At 36.8% G+C, this 22,372-nt stretch overlaps 1 protein-coding gene across 2 annotated transcripts in view; it reads right to left on the reverse strand.

Moving 5' to 3' along the window:
* Positions 1-22,372, reverse strand: part of RNF217 (ring finger protein 217) — a 48,279-nt gene that overhangs the window by 11,361 nt on the left and 14,546 nt on the right. For both annotated transcript variants that reach the window (XM_014065339.2, XM_014065340.2), the window contains exons 2-4: positions 19,691-19,924; positions 10,520-10,684; positions 7,151-7,352 (exon numbers count right to left, since the gene is read on the reverse strand). In XM_014065339.2, the coding sequence (XP_013920814.2) occupies positions 7,151-7,352; positions 10,520-10,684; positions 19,691-19,924 (601 nt within the window). The remainder of the gene's footprint in view (positions 1-7,150; positions 7,353-10,519; positions 10,685-19,690; positions 19,925-22,372) is intronic.

Consider the following 22,372-nt stretch of genomic DNA (forward strand, 5'->3'; position numbering starts at 1 on the left):
TTTTCCATAATAATTTGGTTCTTCAAGTAGAATTGGAAGGGGTTGACTGTGAACAAAAATTATGCGCACAAATTATTTCATCCTTGCCCTCATTCCTCTCAAATCCCCTCTCCAATTCAAACTTGGTAAAGATAAAAAATGGATAAGCTGGCAAAAAGAAAAAAGACCAAACATCCTGTGTTTAGTGATTGATCTTTAAACTATCATCAATATCTTAAATTCTATCCCTAAAGGTAGGATCAGAAAGACTAAAACACTTGAATCACTGAACCAGCTAATTAATGCAAAATAATTAACGATGTGAGAGGATGAACTATGGACATTGATGGAATGGATGGACATCTGACAATCCTTAACACAAATACTGGGTGTAAATACCTGTGAATCAGATAAATATTATTTTATTTTAAAAGACCATCAATATATAAAGGTAGGTATAATGAGTTATAAGCAGAAAGGGAGAAAGGGGTTAAGAGAAAACATGAGACAGATTAAAAATTTACAGGAAATAAATAGATGATTTAAAAGTAAACATTCCCAGTTTATTAAAACAAAACATATTAGCAGAGCTCACTCTGCCCATTCTGGGTATATTTTATGAACTACAATTTGACCACCTCTGGCTCAAAGGAAGTTAACAGAGCTATAACTTTATTCACCTGTTCAGAGGAAGTAATTATGCCACTAACTCAGACTTTACAATTTCTACTCAGATTTGGTAAACATCACATCCCTCACAAAAAAATGAAGAGGGAGAGGGGTACCAAAATGTATCTTTGAGAGCAGTCTGGAACTGGATAATTAGGTCCATTTGTATCTGCATAGACTGGATTCCAAATGATCTGCACAATATGGTTTTACAATGTCCTAAAATTAATGCATCCTCAGAAATTGAAGTCATGTTTGAAATTGAAGTCAAATTGAAGTCATATGGGCTGGCATTAATCAGTTTGCATTACTATCTTAGCTCAAAAACAATGCACTGAAATACAATTTTGGATTCTTGGTATCCCAACTCCCATGAGGTACACAAAGTTTGTGTGTTATTGGTTAAAGCTACTGATGAAATGTTTTCCATTTCATCTAACTGCATCAAAATTAATTCTTGTGATGAATTTTTTTTCTGAATCTGTTACTTAGTTTATTACGATATTAAACCAATATGCAAGTATATATACCCCTACTCAAGCTTTCCCCTAGGCTCTAACTGTGGCTTTTAAGAATTGACTTTTGCTATGTGTTTTAATCTAGGTAAAATTAATTAAACTCAATTTAGAAATAAATGCCTGAAGACATGGGGAGCATAACTACTCATTGCAGTCACATGAAAATTGTCTTCAATGCTTATGACAGCACCATCTATGTGTAAAATCAGAGAAATGTGCATTTGACACATCAAGGTTGAATTCATCTCTGCAATTAATAAGAGAGATGACCTTGAGACAAATATGCAAGACTATTACATACAGGTGAAACTCAAAAAAATTAGAATATGGTGCAAAAGATCATTTATTTCAGTAATGCAACTTAAAAGGTGAAACTAATACATGAGATAGACTCATTGCATGCAAAGCAAGATAGTTCAAGCCGTGATTTGTCCTAATTGTAATGATTATTGCTTACATCTCATGAAAACCCCAAATCCACCATCTCAGAAAGTTGGAATATTACATGCAATCAATAAAACAAGGATTGTACATAGAACAATATCAGACCTCTGAAAAGTATAAGCATGCATATGTACTCAGTACTTGGTTTGGGGCCCTTTTGCAGCAATTACTGCCTCAGTGCGGCATGGCATGTAAGCTATCAGCCTATGACACTACTGAGGTGTTATGGAAGACCAGGATGCTTCAATAGCGGCCTTCAGCTCTTCTTCATTGTTCGGTCTCATGTCTCTCATCTTTCTCTTGGCAATGCCCCATAGATTCTCTATGGGGTTCATGTCAGATGAGTTTGCTGGCCAATCAAGCACAGTAATTCCACGGTCATTGAACGAGGTTTTAGTGCTTTTGGTAGTGTGGGCAGGTGCCACATCCTGCTGGAAAATGAAGTCAGCATCCCCATAAAGTTCATCTGCAGCAGGAGGCATGAAGTGCTCCAAAGTCTCCTGGTAGACGGTTGCGTTGACCCTGGACTTAATGAAGCACAATGGACCAACACCAGCAGATGATATGGCTCCCCAAATCAACACAGCCTCTGGAAACTTCACACAGGAGAGAACTGCAGAAGCCGTGTTCTGCCCAAGGGGTCCCTGGGAGCAGACAGTGGAGCTCATCATGATGGAGAAGCCCTGGCTGCAGCAGCCATGAGAGCCCTTCCAAGAGGGGGAGGGCCCCACCGCAGATGCCGGATGGCAAAAGTTCCTCCGCTTGGTATGAAATTTGGTGGAGACTCAAAGGACCTAGGATTTTTCCTGCTCCAAGTCTGGAATTTCATGCAACAGTTCGAACACGATCTCCCCACAGAAGAAACCAAGGTAAGAGTTGTTACCATGGTGCTGGAGAACAAGGCAGGACAGTTGCCCTGCATAACAATGACTCCCCGCTACTGAGAGACTATAATAAATTTATGGCTGCCCTGAGGAAACGCTTTGATGATCTGCTCACGGAGCGGAAGGCCAGAACCAGAATGAAAACCCTTACCCAGGGGAAGAACCCAGTGGCTGATTATATACAAGAGTTTTGTGAATTGTCCGTTTATATGCAGGGTTGATCGGAAGAGGATTTAATGGACAGTTTTATGGATGGCTTAAACAAAGATATATACCAGAATTGTGTAAACACCCCCCTCCCCCGGTAACTTGCAACGCTGGTATGAATTGGCAGCGGACGTGGAAATCGATCTAGCCAGAGACAAGTACCATGAAGACCGTGGCACGACAAAACCGCGCTCGTCAAAATCGCGGTGATAAAATCACTGTGCTAAAGCCACGACGTCATCACCGCTGCGAAAACAGCACGGCAACAGAAGGGCGCTTTAAAACGGCGCCGCGGCAGAAAGCCGATTTCAATTAAGGTAAGGGTTAGGATTAGGTTTAGGGGTTTGTTTTAGGGTTTGTTTTAGGGTTAGGTTTAGGGTTAGGTTTAGGGTACTGAGTGCTTGGGAATGCGCGGATTTGCCCTCCACGATTATGTCATCGCGGTAGGGTCGAGTTTTTCCTTAGCACTTTGAATGGCGCGAATTAGTCTTCGCGCTTATGTCTCCGCGGATAAGGGCTTCGTGGATTTGTGGTGGAACCCATGAAGACAGTGAGAAAGAGAAAGCTTCCCCCCACCCCACCCCCAAGGAGCTCCAAAAGGAGGGAAAAGTTGGTCTACAAGCAAGCCCCGATCTATCACCTGCTTCCGTTGCAGAAAGGAGAGGCACCGGGCAGCAAATTGCCGCTCCAAGATTGGTCCAAAGCCCCCTGCCGGGGGAGGAAACCAGACAAACAACCTGGGAAGAGAAGGGACACCGCCATGAAAGGGGTGGAACCTGCTGCGCAATTCCCTCCCACTCCAATAGAAGAAAACCATCCTCCTCATCGGGGGAAAGTGAAACCGAATCTGATGATGACCATCTGATAAGTTCCCGATCGGGCCCCATGATCATCCCAGTAGAACTTAAAGTGCCCCTCTACTGGAGCCCAAGTAAAAATGCTGGCCCTTTTAGATTCGGGATGCACACGTTGCATCGTTAGCCTGGAAGTGGTGGAAAAACTGGCCTTGAAACTGAGAACTTTGAAAGTCCCCATTGCCTCTGTTTCGCTATTTGCTCTTGCCTGCCATTGAAAAGGGGGGGGGGCTGGTATTTGGGAAGGGAAGTTGTTGAGTGCAGTGGTACTTAAATTAGACACTATGTGACTGCTTTGCTCAATAACTGCAATCTTGGCACTTCCAGTTGCAGTAATTAAGCAATCTCCTGGTCATTAAGTGGCTGGAGCAAAAGAGCTGCCTGATAGAGGATTTCAGCTCCACGCAGAACTGAAATCCTCCTGGCAGGCAGTTTCTTAAGAGTGAAAGTGCTGATTACCAGAGGGTTTCAGTTCTGTGTGGAGCCGAAATCCTCCTGGCAGGAAGCCCTTTCAAACTCAAATGTTTCAGCTCTATTCCTGCAGCCCCACAAGTATTTTCCTCTCTTCTCCATCGCCTCTACTTGCAACCTTTGTCTTGAGCTTCCCAACTGGCTTCTTCAGAAGCTGGCAGAGAAGACTACAAATGGCAATTGCATGACTGTACGATGCTTGACAGCCAGTCATAAATACAAGCCAGTTGTCAAGTTTCCAAAATATGGTGATTTGACTGTGGAGGGAGGGTAAAGTGAGATGTTTTGCAATGACTGTGGTTTATGACAAGAAAAACATCTTTCTTAGGTCATGGTTAACTTTGGTCATTAAATGATATTCCTAAGCCGAAGACTATCTATGCAATGTCAAAATCAACAATACAACTGCAGCAGCAAGTCTATTCTCAGTTTGCAAATGATTAATCTATTGTCACCTTTAAACTGACTTTTCTGAATTTAAGAGTCAGTTGACTTATCTGGTTTATAAATAATATTTAATGAACAAAAGAACTTGGCCTAGAATCAACATGGTCAAATGGGGATTCTTCACTGGGCCAGAAATTTACAATAGCAGTAACAGGCAAATTATGCAATGCCTCTAATGCTTTTCTTTGTCAAAAGCAGACTGTTGTGCAGTGAGGAAACTCACTATGAGCAGCTCACAAGCATGAAATGCACACAGTGGTGAAACAACGTGGGAGAAGATGAGGGAAAAAAGCAAGATATAAAAATCTTGCCTCACATTGCATGTCACAGTGTAGTACGTCCACCTGCCCAAATAGCAGTTTAAAGCCTGCAAGTGCAAGTAGATAAACACATTAACAGGGATATGAAAGGAGTCCCCAACTAGGCATCCCCAGGCAACTGTGATGTTACCAGCTAATACTTTCAACCCACAAGTGCCTCAATGCTTCCAACACGAATGTGATGCAAGTGTAGTAGGTTTTTAAAGCAATCTTATGAAGTATTTCTTACAACCCTCCTTTATCAAATCCAGTGTAACAAATGTAATTACAGATCAAAATTCCAAACAATGCATCATTTATAAACACACACACACATACACACGATACTTCAATAAGCATTGGAAATGTTGCTCTCAGAATGTTTAATTTGTTAGTTGTCCTAGCTCTGCCTAGACAGTTGTATGCATTTTTTTGTTAAGTAGAGAAATTAAATTTAGTCCTGGACTTATTTAAGAGTACATATTTCCTACTGATTACAGAGAGGATTATGCATGGACAGGGACTCATGATCATTTAGTAATCTGTACATCTTTCTATTTCCTCTGAAGTTAAATCAATTGAAATCTGTTGCATGCCAAGCAGCTCCCTCTCCCACTTTAAAGAAATGAATTATGTGGTTTGTTTTACCTCTGAGTACAATACATAAGCAGTAATGCATCATCTGATCTATTATTTAATTCACTTAATTGGATTCAGATTCTGCAGTGCTTTAATATCTTAATACATTTGAAAGCACTGCATTTTACTAATTTCCAAATCATCACTGAGATATGCAATCTTGGCCAAAACATCAGCAACTCTGGAAAAGCATCTTGAGTTTCAAAGCAGCTGGGCAAAAATAAATTACTTAACATTTTGCCTTGCTCTTTGCCAAATAGTTTTTAAAAGCATGTTTTTTCTTGAGGTTCCCCACACTACAGTTTAGCAGATGAAGATACAGAAAAGGGAATGCATAATAGAAATATATTATGTAGAAATATATTCTTTGGGTAGCTTGTCAATAAACTCCCCCTACCTCCCCTACAATTTATAAGGCAACCTACATCATGCCTAAGAACAATAGCTTCTACTGATAATACAGTTACCATTGCAGTAATTGCTTAATGGAATGGTCAGTACATTTATTTCATATTTTATTGAATTACATTGGCAAGAGCAACTGTACTACTCTTCCAGCTACTAGTATTGTTATTAATGTGTCTCCTTAACACATTTTCTTTTCTACCCATTTCTCAATGTTTAGTACTTATTAGCAGCTCTATAAAATCAATACACAAAAAGCAAGGTCCTTCTAGCAATCCAGTATAATTGTCAAGAAATTCCCCTTAATTTTTTTAAAATAATTCTGAATCATAAGCAATCATCATTTCAGTTTAGACAAGTGTTTTTAAAACATCCAGTGTATTTTATTTATTTTAAACTCTGCTGCTATTTTGCTATGTTTGCTGTTCCATCATGATTTTGTAAAAGGATGAAAGAAATAAAAAGTTCTAACAGAACTATTCTGCTATGCTCCCCTTTATCCCTAATTCTGATATGTATTATGTGAGTTCCATTAAAGCACAAAAAATCTATATATCATATAACCTTTCTATTTTTTAATAAGATTGCATCATGATTTGGCAAAACCCCGGTACCTTGAAACTCATTCTTTGTAATAGCAACGTAACATTTGGCAGCTATTAGACCCCTCAAGATTAATTAATTATTCAATTTATTACTAGTTCTTCTGAAAGTCAAAGGGGCTGTATGGGAGCATCCCCCATATAGAGACAGAGACAAGGGACTAAGATGGATGGAGGTAAAAATGGCTTCAGAAAAATGGAAAACGTGTAAGCCTAGTTGTTTATTATTTTCTTTAAATCTAACATGATTTGCATTTTTTTTAAAACAGATTAAGTCTGAAATGTATAGAAAATATTAGGATAAATCCATCATTATATTATGTTAACAGATCTGATTGTGAAACCAAAGTTCTAATTTCTTCATTCTATGGTGGAGGTTGGGTAATTCTGGGAGTTGAAGTCCACAAGCCTTAAAGTTGCTAAGGTTGGACGCACCTGCTCTTGATTGTTAGATTATCAGAATATATAACTGGCATCTAATTATATATCTGTTAAGTTCAAATCACATTTGAGCAATTCTTCATGCAACCTCAAGATGCACAGAATTAGGAAACCTGACAAACATACTTTAAGAAGAGATTCCCATGGTAATGAATCTTTTGTTCAGAACAAAAATTTATAGTTGGAGGAGAAATGTTTATTATTCTATGAGGTATAAGCATCAGTGTTCCTATCAATGGCAATTACTTCATAGATGATGCAATTTCCCAAAAGGCTTTATTACCCACTTACCACAGACAGAGCCTCTCACTAATCTCCTTAAATGTGGACTTTCAGGGAGGTAGCGGTATTTGCATCCAAAAACACTGAGGTTTGATGTGTGATCTCCAAAGAAACGAAGCTGGCGATATCTCTCCCCACAGCGGTAACAGAAGTTAGTGTTGCATTGTGAGCAAGTCATATGATCACAGCCTTCTGTTCTCTGAATATGAATCTTTAAAAGTAAAACAGTTGGGAGAGAGGGATAAAAATAATTGTTTTAAAGAAAGAAAGATTCCACCAACATTAACTACCTCAATTGTTTTATGACAAATCATCCCAAAAATTCTGAAGAAAGCTATATTGTATAATAGAGAGTTATAGAAGCTAAAAGGCTGCTGCAATTAAGGTTTTTAAAATACTGCTTAAAGCCACAAAAATTCATAAACTTAAGTGTTATTTGCTCTATAACAATGACACAACTTTAAGTCAAATCTAAGAAAAAGTGATTAAAGTGCTGCAAAGTTAAGGCATTCAAGAAAATTGACAAGATATTTCAGCAATTTAGATTTCCCAAACTAGCATTCCAAGTCTCATTCCCAGTCAAGGAAAAAAAGTTATTAGACCATCACCAAACAGTTGCTAGAGAAAGTTTCTCCCTAAGTCTTTGGATAGAAGCATAGGTTAAGATTATACGGTGCTATTGGTATGTTTTGGAAGGTAATTAACAGTATGAGTCTATGTTCAGATATACAGTACATAAACATCAACATATATGTGTATTAAATATATTCTATGAAAAGTTGGTTCTTTGATATTTTTTTCTTACCGTATTTTTTTTGGAGTATAAGACACACCGGAATATAAGACGCACCAAGGTTTTGAAGAGGCAATTTAGCAATAAAATTTTTTTGCACTCTGCAAACCTCCCCAAAACGGCCCATTTTTCACGGGTTTTTTTCCAAAAAAAAGAGCATGAGCCTCTTTTTTGAAGGAAAAGGGTGCATCTTATACTCCGAAAAATATAGTAATTGATTGTATTTCTAGTTTATTAATGTTTGGTTATTAAGAAAATCCATTCAGCTGTTTATCTATTTAATATCACGTGTCTGTTGTCCAAACTGGAAACATTGAGTGGCTCACAATAATAAAATAGAAAACAAAGGAGCTAATTAAATTCAAAATTAAAGTAATAATTTCATAATTATTTTAATCATTTTAAATCAACAAAGCATAATTACAGAGTTTATACAAAAAGTCATGAAGAATCCTGTAAAGTGCCAATATTATTTCTACTTTTTAGAAGCAAATCAAGATTCTAGGTAGGTATTTTATTTATTTATTTATGAAAGATATTACTTATTAGTACAGCAAAAATGTTTCAGATTATGCTGAAAGTTAGTAAATCAATATTTTTGAACAATGTATTTAAAATTTAAACTACTAAAACACATGACTTTTCAGTTGTATAACCTAACCAGGAATTGATTATAAAAATAATTCAACTGTTAAAATCTATTTTCTTAAAATTGTAGTATCTTCAAAGTATTTTTCAATTGCTCTTGAAAGTTATAATCAAATTGATACAAATAATAGCTGATAAACTGTTTATTCATTTTGATCAAAAGCTTTTGAAGAAATTTGATAAATAAGATGTGGCAATTAATTCTAGTTCTATATTGTGAATTTTCCTTTCCAGATTCCAAAAATAACAAATAAATTCAATATCTTTTGTTAGCTACATATTACTATAGCAAATCACTGAAAAGCTAAGGTACTTCCTTTATATGTAGCAGTATTTAAAACTTTGAGAAATTGTAGCAAAGTCTTGAATAACCCTTTACTTGAATTCTGTACAGTACTCAATTTCAAAGCTTACAATTTTAAAACAGTAACATTGCCTTGACATTAAAAAATAAGTATTGCAGACTAGATACAAATTGCTAACTAACCAAAAGAAGAAATCATTTGGTATAATTTATAGCCTCTTTTGCTGTAACTCAATAGATCAATTTATTTATAATAAACACTACGAAAACAATGCTGAAAATCTGAAATGTTATTTTCAAACCAGGACAAAATGTTCCAAAAATGTAGTCCACTTTGGTTTTATATAATGGATATGCAGTTTGTAAAACAAGCAGAACCAGTTGGTGGAAACATGTAGCATATTATCACCCTTAGAACATAGAGCACAAGTTTGCTCAATAAAAATACTTGTTGTGTGTAGAAAGTTCATTTTCACTTGACAAAGTTGTCAAATGAAGAAACTTGAAACACATTTTATTCCTGCAGTCAGATTTTGAGTTCTATATTCGTTAATGAATGAAACAATACTGTTAACAAATAGGCTGCATCATCAGAATGTGGGAAAATCTTTTTCTATTTTCAGACTAGCATTTGATGACATTATTTTTCTATTTACTGCCTGAATGTTATTTACGTACTTTGTTGCAAACATTTTGCTTTAATTTTACTTAAATGCAACAGCCTCACTGTTTCAATAGGTTTTGGACAGCTCCTACAAAATAAATTTGCACGTTCCATCTTTTATTTGTGTAAAAGCATAGATCAGAGAAATACTGCCCATGGGGAATGAAGCATCCAACAATCAGTGATCTCAAAATATTTGGGGATTAAATTTTTGCAAGATTTGGTTGTTTTTTTCAAGATGTTGAGAAGGAAGCTCCCAATATGTAAAATCATGGGATGATCCTCATTCCTGAAAATATCATTGACACTTAATGTACAGTACGGAAACAGCGACACTGGAATTCAGCTGTAAAAAGCAAACTTTTTTTTTTAAAAAAATGAACATTGTCATAATTTTAAAAAAATGTTTACACAAAAGAGTTAAATAGTTTTAATTTTAAAAAAGAAAACGTTTTCACATAAAACTGCATTGCCATGGTCTTTCATTAAGAAATATGGGACCAACCATGGCAATTCAGTTCACCTTTCATCAATAACCAACATTAATATTTTTTTTAAGTGCAGTGCTTTTCAATATTGCTAAATGTAGATTCCATCAAAAAAGTCCAGTTGAAATTTCTTTCCCCAACTTCTAATCCATAATGTCTTGAAACAGAGAAATACATGATCAAATATCATTATCCCAAATAGTGTATCCTTAGAACTTACCATTTAAATACATCTTAGGGTGTGTGGGGGGGGGGGGATGAGGGAAGGAAAAGTTATTTGGCTTCTTTTCTTTTCCTGAGAAACAGAATGTTCACAGTTCTAAAAGTCATTGGTTCAATAAAGAGGGTGATAAGAACTGTAATGTCAACAGATAAAAGGGATTGGTTTTCTCGGTTTGTTTCTCAGTGGGTGTTAGTTCTACTAATTGACTCTGCCCAGGCACCTCAAAGAGTATTGCAAGAACATGCACTGTCTTCTTACCTTGCATTTAGGACATTTTTGAGCATTTCTTTGCCCATGTTCAATTTCACTGGCCCAGTGACGTAGCAGTTTGTCTCCCTTTTTGAACTCTTTGCAGTTGACACCTTCGTGCCAAGGAGAGTGGCACTTAAAACACCACACAAATTGGCAGGTTGGGCACTGGATCTGTTTAAGTAAAGAGCATAAAGCAATAAACTTCTAAACAAATGGTCATTGAACAGAGGCTGGCAGAGCAATAACACAGCTCCCCTCTGCACAAAAATGACAAGGGGGTATAGATGGTGAAGGCATGTATCAGAAAAACGACCTAATACAGGTAGACCTCAACTTGTGACCACAATTGAACTCAAAAATTTTATTGGTATTGCCCCATTTTACAATTTTTCTTGCCACAGTTGTTACATCTATCACTGCAGTTAATACATTAGTAACCAGGTTGTTAAACAAATCTGGCTTTGCTTATGAGAAAGTCGCAAAAGATGATCACATGACCTTGGGACACAGCAATGGTTATAAATATGAACCACTTGCCAAGTATATGAATTTTGATCACATGACCATGGGGATTCTGCAAAGATCGTAACTGTGAAAAACAGTCATAAGGCACATTTTTCAGTGCCATTGTAACTTTGAATGGTCACTAAATGAACTTTTGTAAGTCAAGAGCTACCTGCAATCTGCAACTACTCATTTACTCACACATTAAGATGAAGCTCTTAAGAAGCCTTACCATTTAGAGATAAATACATTTTATAGGGAATTAACTTTCTTGGGCAGCTTAAACCAATAACATTCTCTTGAAATCAGAGTGTGGTCACTGCAGGCTGATTTATATAATTTATCTCCCCACCACACTAATTCCACTTACTTCAATTACTGTCAGTACAAAGCCTGTTCTTATCACTAATATTAATGCTCTAACCAAACATGGAAGACAAGAAGTAAAATATCCATTTATTATTACTAGCTGTTCATTTCATTTATCTTTCCATTGAGCACCAACTATAGACCACCTTTTCCTTAGGAAATTGATTAACCATATTTTTCGGATTATAATATGCACCATGATTTTGAAGAGGTAAATTAAAAAAAAAGTTTTTACACTAAGCAGGCCTCCCTCTGCACACCTCGTTTTTTGCAAAAAAAGGGGGAGGGCATGCAGACCCTTGGGAGATTCTTAAGAGTGCTCCTGGGGGCTGGGGGGGAATGAACAAAAAATGGCCAGTTTTTCGCAGAAATGAGGTTGCAAAAAAAGGGGCATGCAGAGGCTTTGGGAGGCTTCTAGAGTGCTCCTGGGGGCTGGGAGGGGCAAAAACAAGCAAAAACAGTCCATTTTTGCTCGTTTTTGCCCTCCCCAGCCCTCAGGAGCATTTTGCAAGCCTCCCAAACCTTCTGCACGCCCATTTTTGCAAAGGGGATGGGGTTTCATTAGGCAAAAAATACTGTATTCAGTGTATAAGACATATCCAGATTTTCACCCTCTTTTTTGAGGGAAAAAGATATGTCTTTTACTCTGAAAAATACGGTATACAAAAAGTTGCAAATTCTCATTATCAATCAATTGAGTAATGGTAAGTGGAAAACACTACGGTAATCAATATTCAATCTTTAGTAGATACAGAGGACAGGCTTCCTTCCAAGTTAATTAAAAAGTTAAATCAAATATATTTATATTTGTTGTGGTGATGCCTACTTTCTTTTTGGAACCTTGCACCCCCTGGCCCCAGTGCCTCCCAGTCAAAGGGTGTGATCTTCAGTTTATAAAAAGGTACAATGCTCCAAAAAAGAAGATTGTCTTGAAAGCCTATTTAATGAAAGTAGCTGCCTTCAATCTTACAATAAATGGAATCTGCAACAAATCTTCAGGTATAAGAAGAATGCTCTTTTTCATTGACTGATAACAGACATCTGGGAATTTTTTCAAGTTTTCTATCATATGTACATTTTCCTCAAAACATATTGTTTTCATGGTTCAGTTTTGTAGTATACTATAGTACTATTATTCTTACAATGCTTTGGTGGTAATGTTTAAGGAATACAGGAATCTGAGTTTTCAATATGCACTATGGACCAAGTACAACAACACAGTAATCTTTGTATGTTTATGTCTACATTTCCTCCAAGTAAAGCAAATCTCATTAAATGAATAATAGTGACCATCTGCTGAATGCTTTAGGTGTTTTACTCCTAAAATAGGGAAACATTCAGTCTTTATTCTCTTTCTCACCTGTTTTATGCCTTTATTTATTTAACTTATGAGCTGCCCATCTTGTCCAGCGACGACTCTCAGAATGGTTTTAACTTTTGTAAGAATCCAGAATGTCAGCTCTGTTACATTTATTGCAACATGCCAAATGAAAAACTGGTGTCATATGTTTATCTTTCCTACCAAGGTAATAAATTTATCTTCATATTGATAAGGCATTTTGACAGAACCCTATAGCTATTTGTCTGCAACAACCTGGATATGATAAGGATTGTGGATTTGTTGCAATAGAACAAGTGTCTTGGTAAGATTCCATTAAGATTTCAGCAAGCATCCTACTATTATTATGACCTCTGATCAAAGCCAGTTCTCTTGCATTAGGTTTTATATTCATAAGAATTTGTACAGCTCTAAAAATAATGGCATAGCAAAGCTGTTAGCAGAAGGTTAATTAAGCAGAGGTCAAGTTCATTATGTCTTTCTGGTCAAGACAAAGATCTATTTTATTTTAATTTTTGAAACATAATTTTGTGTTGTGGCCCGGCAGGAGCCGTTGGAGCTGTCACCAGACTCCAACAGCGAGTGGCCCTATGAGTCGGCCCTGGAGGATGTGGAGGACCGTGGAGAGTGTTCCAACTCCGAGCAGGGCGCAGAGAGATTGGTTGGCCACCAGGTGGCGCCTGGATCAGTGGGGAGGAGACAAGAGAGAGTGATCCAGAAATCAACAGTGAGTTGTTCCGGGATGCACGCCGTCAAAGTAATTACAGGAGGTAATTACGCTCAGCTGATGGTCATTAGGCTCCTCTCCAGACTATAAAAGAGACTGCTTGTGCCATGCCCTTCTTGCAGAAGTCAACGCTTTGACTAAAGAGAAATAAACTTGGCAGGCTGGATTGTTGCCAGAGTTTGTCTGAATTGCTGCCAAAGTTTGTCAGTCTTGCTGCCAAGGTCCTTATCTGTTTATTTGGCTTTCAGCCACCGAGAGTCTCGTCTTGTTATTAAAGGACATTCCATTTTACGCTTGTCTCAGCTTTTGTTACTGGACGGAGGAGGGGGTCAATTACATACATACATATACATATACATATACATATACATATACATATACATATACATACATACATACATACATACATACATACATACATACATACATACATACATACATACATACATATATATATATATATATATATATATATATATATATATATATAATGGATGAGTGCAATGTGGCTAAGCCCTACTACTGCCTGAAATAATAGGCAAACTATATAACACGCAAAATCCTCATAACTACAGTTCCTTTGTTTTAGGTACTTCCCTTAGCCACTGACTATATTTGTTTGAGTTTATGTGGTCTTTCATTCAGGAATTCAAGGACGCACAGATAAGTCCCTATTTTCTTCTTAGATAAATGAGCCCCAGTGAAATGTTATGTCTAAATTGTTGTAACAGCACTTGAGATTTCCATGTGCAAGACCCTCCCAGCCACCAAGGCTCACTGGCACAGTTGCTATCTCTTAGCCCAATATACCTCCCAGATTTGCTTATTTGTACCCTATCGCTATCATTAAGTGCTGAATCTTATGATTCTTGATGAATGTATCTTGTCTTTTTATGTACACTGAGAGCATATGCACCAAAGACAAATTCCTTGTGTGTCCAATCACACTTGGCTAATAAATAATTGAATTCTATTCTATTCTATCTATTGTGACATGATTTTCTAGAGAAAAGACACAATAAACCTAACAAATGTTCTTCCTGGTAACATATATTTGGGCAAATACACTATTTATTCCTATATCATATTTTCCACAGAATATGTTATATTGTTTGAATCAATAGTCATAACATAAATATATTTTGCATTGATCAATACTGGAAATTCTTTGATTAGGCCTCTTCTTAGAAATTAGATAACCAACTAATTATCCTTCCAACCTGGTTTTCTACTTTTCCAAGTTGCTATATTCTATCTTTAGTGGGAACTGTTCATGCTGCTTAACATGCAGCAACTCAAAAAAAGCAGCTGACCTTTGAAATATTAATAATCATATGTAAATATGACCTAGTTGAGCAAGTTGTGCTCTTAATGTTCAACAAAAACCTAATTTCACAACAGAGATTTTTGGCCACTTCAACAATATGAGATAAATTTTAATATCAAATTAAACCTAGCCAGACATAAGCTGCTTGTAAAACTATACCTGATAGTTTTTTATTATCATTATTTTTTAATGATTTGGCAATGTGCATTTGCATAGAAAAAGTGCAAAATTTAGAACCAATAAAACATTGAAGTAAAAAAAGGCAACACTAACAAGATTTATACTGCAAGTTTAACGTTTACTATATACTACAGAGTATTCTCCTTTTCAGTGTGTAGGAAACAGCTGATATAATCTTACAAGATCAGCCATTGCAGATATCTCCTCTATATGCAAAGAATTGTAAAGCTTAGTGTTCTAAGAAAGATAGCAAGTGGTTTTTATTTTGGATGTCAGCAAAACTGAATCAATCCTTAAAAATCTCTCTGCAGAAGAAAATCAATCATATATATACAGGGCGGGGCATAACCTTTTCCTAGGGGGTCACAGCAAGATCGACAGCAGTTTACAACTTCCGCGACACCTCATTTTAAAGCCCATAAAAAACTGAATTGAATGAGTTATTAAATGTTAAATTTGCTTTAAGAATGGCTGGAAAATTCGATTCGTAAGAACAAAGGATCATTGACAGAATAAAATGCATTGCCTTTCGAGAGGCTCGCGATGCTGGAGCGACGTTTATCAATCGAAAATGGATTGCAAACAAATTGAAACGTCATCCGGATTGGGTTACTGATAATTGGAACAAAACAGCCCAAGAATGTTTCACAAAATTTGGAGAAGGGCGTCCTCTGCAACTGTCCCAAGAAAGCAAAGCCATCATTGCAACTGGCAGTCGCAAACAACGAAAAGGAAACCGAAAAGTGGCCCAAGAAATCCTTCAAATTCGTGGAAAACGAGTTGATCAAAGGACAATCGGCCGATATCGAGAACAAGAAGGTTTGAAGCCATTCCACGTCATTTGCAAACCATTGAAAACTCAAACACACGTTCAAGATCGGCTTTGGTTGTGCGATTGGTTGTCTGAATGGACCGAGGAAGATTTTCTTCATTTGGCGCCATCTGACGAATTCTTCGTTTATGCCATTCGAAAACCGAATTTCCAGAACGATCGAATTTGGGCTAAAGACGTCGACGACATCGCCAAACATGAACGATATCGACAAATCGTTCGCAATCCGACTTGCATCGGGATTTTCGTCATTTTCACAGCCAAGAAACTGCATTGGGTTTTGAAGGATAAAGGGGAATCCTGGGATGGCAGTTATTTCCGTGAGAAAATGTTATTGGAGAATGTCATTCCATTTCTCAGTGATCCAGACAATGTCTTGGTGGTTGGTGAGGCTGTCTTTCTTCATGACAAAGCTCCTTGCATGCGTGCAAATGCGACTCAGCAATTGTTAAAGGAAAACAATGTCGAATTTTGGGGCAATGACGTCTGGCCGGGAAATTCGCCAGATCTCAATCCGGCAGAGAACATTGGGGCCATAATTAAGGATGAAGTGGAAGCTCTGATGATTCAGGAGCAAGGTCAAAATCGATATTCGGTTGAAACTTTGAGAATGAATTTGGAAACTGTGTTGAAAAATCTGGAAAATCGAACGGAACTGTTTGAAGATTTGTTGTGTTCTTATCCACCTCGTTTGAATGCTGTTCGAAGGGCTAATGGTGGTCATACTGACTATTAAATCGTGTCAATAAACTCAGTTTTTGATGGGCTTTCAAATGGTGTATGAATTATTTGTGTTGTTATTACAAGTGTTGCTGTGACCCCCTAGGAAAAGGTTATGCCCCGCCCTGTACTAAAATATAGATGATTAAATATGTGAAAAACATTTCAGCTGAAGGTTTAAGTTAGGTGTGCATATTGTACTTAGCACATAAAAGACCACTATTCAAAGTGCCAAGTATCTCCATCTTCTGAAAGACTTGACAAAGCTGCCTTAAAGTATCTTCCAGATAGTTTCAGCAGGTATCTGCAAGCGAAACAACTTTGCCTGTATACCCTATGGAACAGATGCCTTTGCATACATACACAAAACAGCCTGGGAAGACCACTGAATCAACATTTGAACCTTTATAAGGCTACAAATACCTTAATGAGTGTTTTATAAAGTGTATAAAGTGCTTTATACAACTTTACAGTTTATCTAATAGGGTACAAAAATCTAACTCAAAATATAACTTCTTGAATTTCTTACATCTTACGAAATTGACCACAGATCTTCAGTGTATGTGCCTGATATTATTACGTGTTTCTTCTATACATCCTTACTACCGTTATCCATGTATTCCATGCCATACTCTAAATGAATAAATCTAAGATTTAGCCTGGCTCCCTCCAGATGATTTGGATTTAATTTTCCTCAGCTCAATCAACACAGTTAGTGATTAGGGGAACAAGTCTTGCAATATACAGCATCCAGAGGGCACCAGATAGCCTATCCCCAAGATTTTGTGTGTGAAGATTTTCTTTTCCAATTGTGTTTTTCACGCTTTTCAACCTAGTATATTAACAGTGTTGATATTGTGCGTTAAAATGGGGGGAGAGGATGCTATATATGCTAACATGAGGAGTGCACAGAAATGTACAAGTTGTAGTTCAAGCATACACCCGAGCTCTCTGTAAATTTCAAGCCTTATTTTAGGAAAACAAGATATATCCACCCTAATGTCATACTACCAGATTTTTTCACTGGATGTCTTTCATGAACAACTGACATGGACATTTAAGTTTGATTTTCCTAGGTATAATGTTTTTCTAAAGGATAATTCCACAAAATAGATCAGGTATCATGAGCTGAATAAATTATGGTTCAAAGCTCACATGCATTTTGTAGATTTTCTTAAATCAGAGTTGGTCATAATGTCCACAGTAACAAGTTACATATTTGCAAGACATAGCAACTATTAGGAAGTTAGGGGCGGGGAGCCTTTAAAGCAGCATTACTCAATGTGCTGGCCATATTGTGTAGACAGCAGCAGAATAAAACTACTTTTAAGAAATAAAGTGAGGGATGAGTAAGGATACAAGTCAATAACACATTCCAAAGTTCTAACTCTATTAACTTTGAATCTGCTTTCTAATCCTTTCAATGTGATTTAAGAAAAAAACAATTCAAGAGAGAATGTAGAATATAAAGTACATTAATCCTAAAATAAAAATTAAGAATACAAAAAAGATATATTCATTAAGTGCCCTGTGTTATAAAAATATTTTCAAAAAGTGTGCTTTTCCCAAGACCACTGAGCTTTTATATCTAATTAATTGCTAATTTTATATTATCAATATGATGAAATATTATAGATTATAAAATGCAATCTAATAAATATTTAGATTAAAATGTAAATATTAGGGATGTACAGAGTTTCCAATTCAGTTCCAAAAGGTCCCTTTAGTGAATATGAGACCATAGTCTAAAACTTTTTAAAACAAAGGCATCTTTTCCAAGGATCATGTGACTGTCTTGTAGAGCTGCTATATATTTTTGTAAATAGATTCAGTTGCTTTAAAGAGCAATTTGTATCCCTGCACTATTTGAAAAACATTTTTGGAATATAATGAATTATTTCCATATGATTTGTAGAACATTACTCATGTCTAAGACTGTGTACCTATTGGTAACAGTTAGTGACAAAAGGCATCGAAATATTTAACTCTACTTAAACTGACATGAGTATCTATTTTGGTCAACCAACAAAATAGCGGTGTTATGTAGAAGAAACCTTGATCTCTTAATTTTTGGTGGGGCTTTTCTAAATTTCTGTTCTATAAAAGTCTATGTTGAAAAACAAGCTAGCAAAATACCAAGTCTTACATACCATACTGAGCATTTAAAAAAAAAACTTAAATATCAGTTAGTACTTACTGCATTCTTCTGGCAATGAATTATCTACAACTGAAAATTCTAAAATCAATGAGCATACCCATGAGTTTGAACTATGAGTTAATAATATATCAGAACCACATTCAATATTACAAGGAAAGATTTTGTTATACATTTCTCTACCACTCCCTAATTTGTAGTCCTGATCTTGTAGAACACTGAACCACTATTTCCAAATGTTGTTTTTTTCTATTATATAGTCCTTCAAATTGCTCTAACATTAGACATAAGCATTAAAAATAAGAATCTAAGACAAAACTCTATGCTTATATTACTGATAATTCTTTTTGCGTATTTACAATGTTATAATCTTGGGACTATGTTATAATCTGGCACATGCAGTAGTTTATCATGCATATTTTTAGTGTCTATTTTTCCAAAAATATTCTGCACATATAACAACACATTTCCATTATTACTGTGTTATACTGAGCCCCGTTATATCTGCATTCTTGTAGGTGACTTCTATTAACTAATAGAATGTCAGACCAACATGGCATGAGAATTATCAGAATAATCCCAAGAGTAAAATGCAAAACCCTCCATGTACTTTGAGATGGTCGATTTCAGAGCAGTACCAAATCACAAAAGTAAAACTGGGAACTTTGTAAACTTCAGCTAGGTACTCATATAGTACAATACTTAAAATAAACATTGCAAAGACCACCAAATACTTCAAAGGGTAAGAACTGCCAAACTCCATAAAATAATGCAGGCCGGATAGCCATTTCCAAACAAAAAGATGTAACAAACATAAGGATTAACATGGTATCTGACTAGTTAGTCCAGATAGGTTAATGGTCGACTAATAATGGGTATAAGCTATATATTTGTAGTCTAAAAACACATCTTACATGAGATTCCAGTAAGAGAAGAAAGCCCATTTAAATGCCCACTATATCCTGGCCTAATTTTGCTGCTCACACTCTGCCATTTAATCCATAACTCGTGTGAGCATGCTCACTTTGTACTTGTTCTCCATTTTGGTAGGGGTCGGAATATGACCTTTCCTCTTGAAGGTTGTAAAGTGCTTGCATTGAGGGCATGGCTTGGTGCTTGAGCCAATACGGCCAAGTTCCAGGAAGTATTTATATTTGATGATGTCATCATGTGGCAAATTGAAGAGGATGGTGGTTTCATCCAGATGTTCACTGCACTCTGTTATTGGACATGGGATATCTGCTTGCCCCACTTGCACCTGCATATAAACAGAAGAACATGTTGATAAGATAATATGTCACAAAAGTAACCTCATAGAACTATTCAATTCATCCTTTAAGTGAATAACTAGTCCTGGTCCTCACTTAACACCTGCCCTGTTTAGTCACCGTTTAAAGTTCAGATGGGGCTGAACAAGTAATTTGATGACTAGCCCTCACACTTATGACCATCATAGCATTCCCATAGTCATGTAACAAAGAGGTTAGGGTGCTTCACAACCAGCAGGTATTTATGACCTTCACCATATCCTTCAGTTACATGATCACCATTTTCATGCTTCAAAGAGAGCTCCCAACAAACAAAATCAGTGGAGAAGCTAGCAAAAAAGTTGAAAGTTGGGTGCACAAGGTATCTTGCAGAATGATCACACTGCTTAATGATGAAGTTGTCAGTTCCAATTGTGGTTATTAAATGAGGACTACCTGGTATAAGGCAATGGGGTTTAATTTAGTATCCATTTTATTGTGTGTAACTACTACAAGCTATATTAATAAAATGAAAGGGAAAAAAGCAGAACCTATTAACATCATTATGGAATATTCTAATATAAAAATTAGAAGCTGTGGTCTCATAGAGTCCAGAAGTTGGTTGGACCAATAAAATAACTAATGCTCAGAGATTGTGAAGAGTGTTAATTCGCTAACATTTAAGGACAACCTCTGCCACCAAGTCTGTGTAGACAATTTTTTCTAAAAAAAAAATCTGCCTACAAAACAAATTCAAACTGAAGAATAAAGGTTTTTAATCTCTCATGTTTGCACAATTTAAATTTTAAAAATCCTCAAAAATTATCAGTTACCCAGACAAATTAATCTGTACTATGTAATAGTGAATGCTAGATCTATTAGGTACATCTACATCCATGAAACAAGGTAACAAAACTAAAAAAATATTTAACAGCCAAGACAAGCTAACAAACCACAAAAGACAGTCATGATACAGCAGGGGTTGATCATGGAACAGCAGGGCTTGAGGGCTGCATCAGAGTTGTGTTTGACCTTGGGGAGGGGGCATGGTAGAGTGGGCGTGACCAGGGTAGGCGTGGCCAGCTTGATGTCACTAGATGTCACTGAGGTGGCCTGGGTGGGGCTTGTGCAATCCTCCTGCAGCCCTCTGCCAGTGAAAATGGAGCCCAGCAGGGCTGCATACAGGCCTGTGGACCAGATCTAAGCACCCCGTCGCCGATCCAGCCCCCAGGCCTTGAGTTTGACATCCCTGTGACACAGGATCAGGCTGGATAATAAAAACTTTTCTTCAAGATCTTACAGAAAGGCCAGTAAAGTCAGTGCAAGTCTAATCTCTGGGGCAATGATGTTCCATATGGCAGGCACCACAACATAAACAGATCTGTTCCTGGGTCCCTGTGATGGGATGTGATAATGACTTTGTGTATTGGGGGACAAAGAGAGAGCTCTTAACTTATCAGTTTGTAAAAAGAGGGTAAGTGATTTGTACTTTCAGACTTAGAAGATTCTGATAATGTAGCCTTAAAATAAAATAGAATTAGCTCATCATGTTTCCTGTCCAGTATACCTAGGAAGGCTGACCGGTTGGTTCAATTAAGCCTTAAAATGCTTATTTTAGGATTTATTCTATTATGAGTATTTACACTTCAAATGCTATATGTTGTTTTGAACATTCACTTAACAGCTGTGGCAAGAAAGGTCATACAATGGGTTAAACCCACTTAAAAATGTTTCACCTAACAACAGAAGTTTTCAGCTCAATTGTGGTTGTAAGTCAAAGATTACCTGTTTACCACTTCACAGTGCTTTACAGCCCTCTCTAAGTGGTTTACAGAGTCAGCATGTTGCCCCCTACAATCTGGGTCCTCATTTTACAATCATAAGGATGGAAGGCTTGAGCCTCTCAGAATCAAACTCCTGGAGTGAAAAGTGATTTAGCCTGCAGTACTGCATTCTAACCGCTTCGCAACCACTGCTCAATATAAGGTATATGCATCACACTGGCAAGAACTTGTTATAAATTGGTCTAGTTTCTTCCTAATTTAAAATTGTTGATTTAAATCAGCATGGTTCCAAAGCTTTAGGTGCAGCACCCAGAGACTTTCAATGTCCACTATCAAAATATAATGTGACAACAGCACAAAATAATTATGTAAAGTAATTATGTTGATAATGTTATAGGACTGTGCAATAATTAGGGTCAGTTCAAAAGACAATTCACATGCATGCAAATACAGCAACTGTCTGCATATCATTAAAGCAGATGTGCTAATTTTCCAGGTTTGCACAGCTACCAGAGGGAGGCTTCTTGTTACAGTTTACCAACTATTCATCCTGGTAATCAGATGCTGTTTTAATGATGCCCAAACAGGGCTGCCTTTGCATTCCTGAGTGTTTCAAAGCACCATTTCCAAAGTGAAACTCAAACATTTCACAGCCTTGATATCTCACTTCATATA

The sequence above is a fragment of the Thamnophis sirtalis genome, unplaced genomic scaffold (genome assembly GCF_051295495.1).
Source record: "Thamnophis sirtalis isolate CommonGarterSnake01/CBP01778 unplaced genomic scaffold, rThaSir2_p1.2 scaffold_6, whole genome shotgun sequence".
Taxonomy (NCBI): domain Eukaryota; kingdom Metazoa; phylum Chordata; class Lepidosauria; order Squamata; family Natricidae; genus Thamnophis; species Thamnophis sirtalis.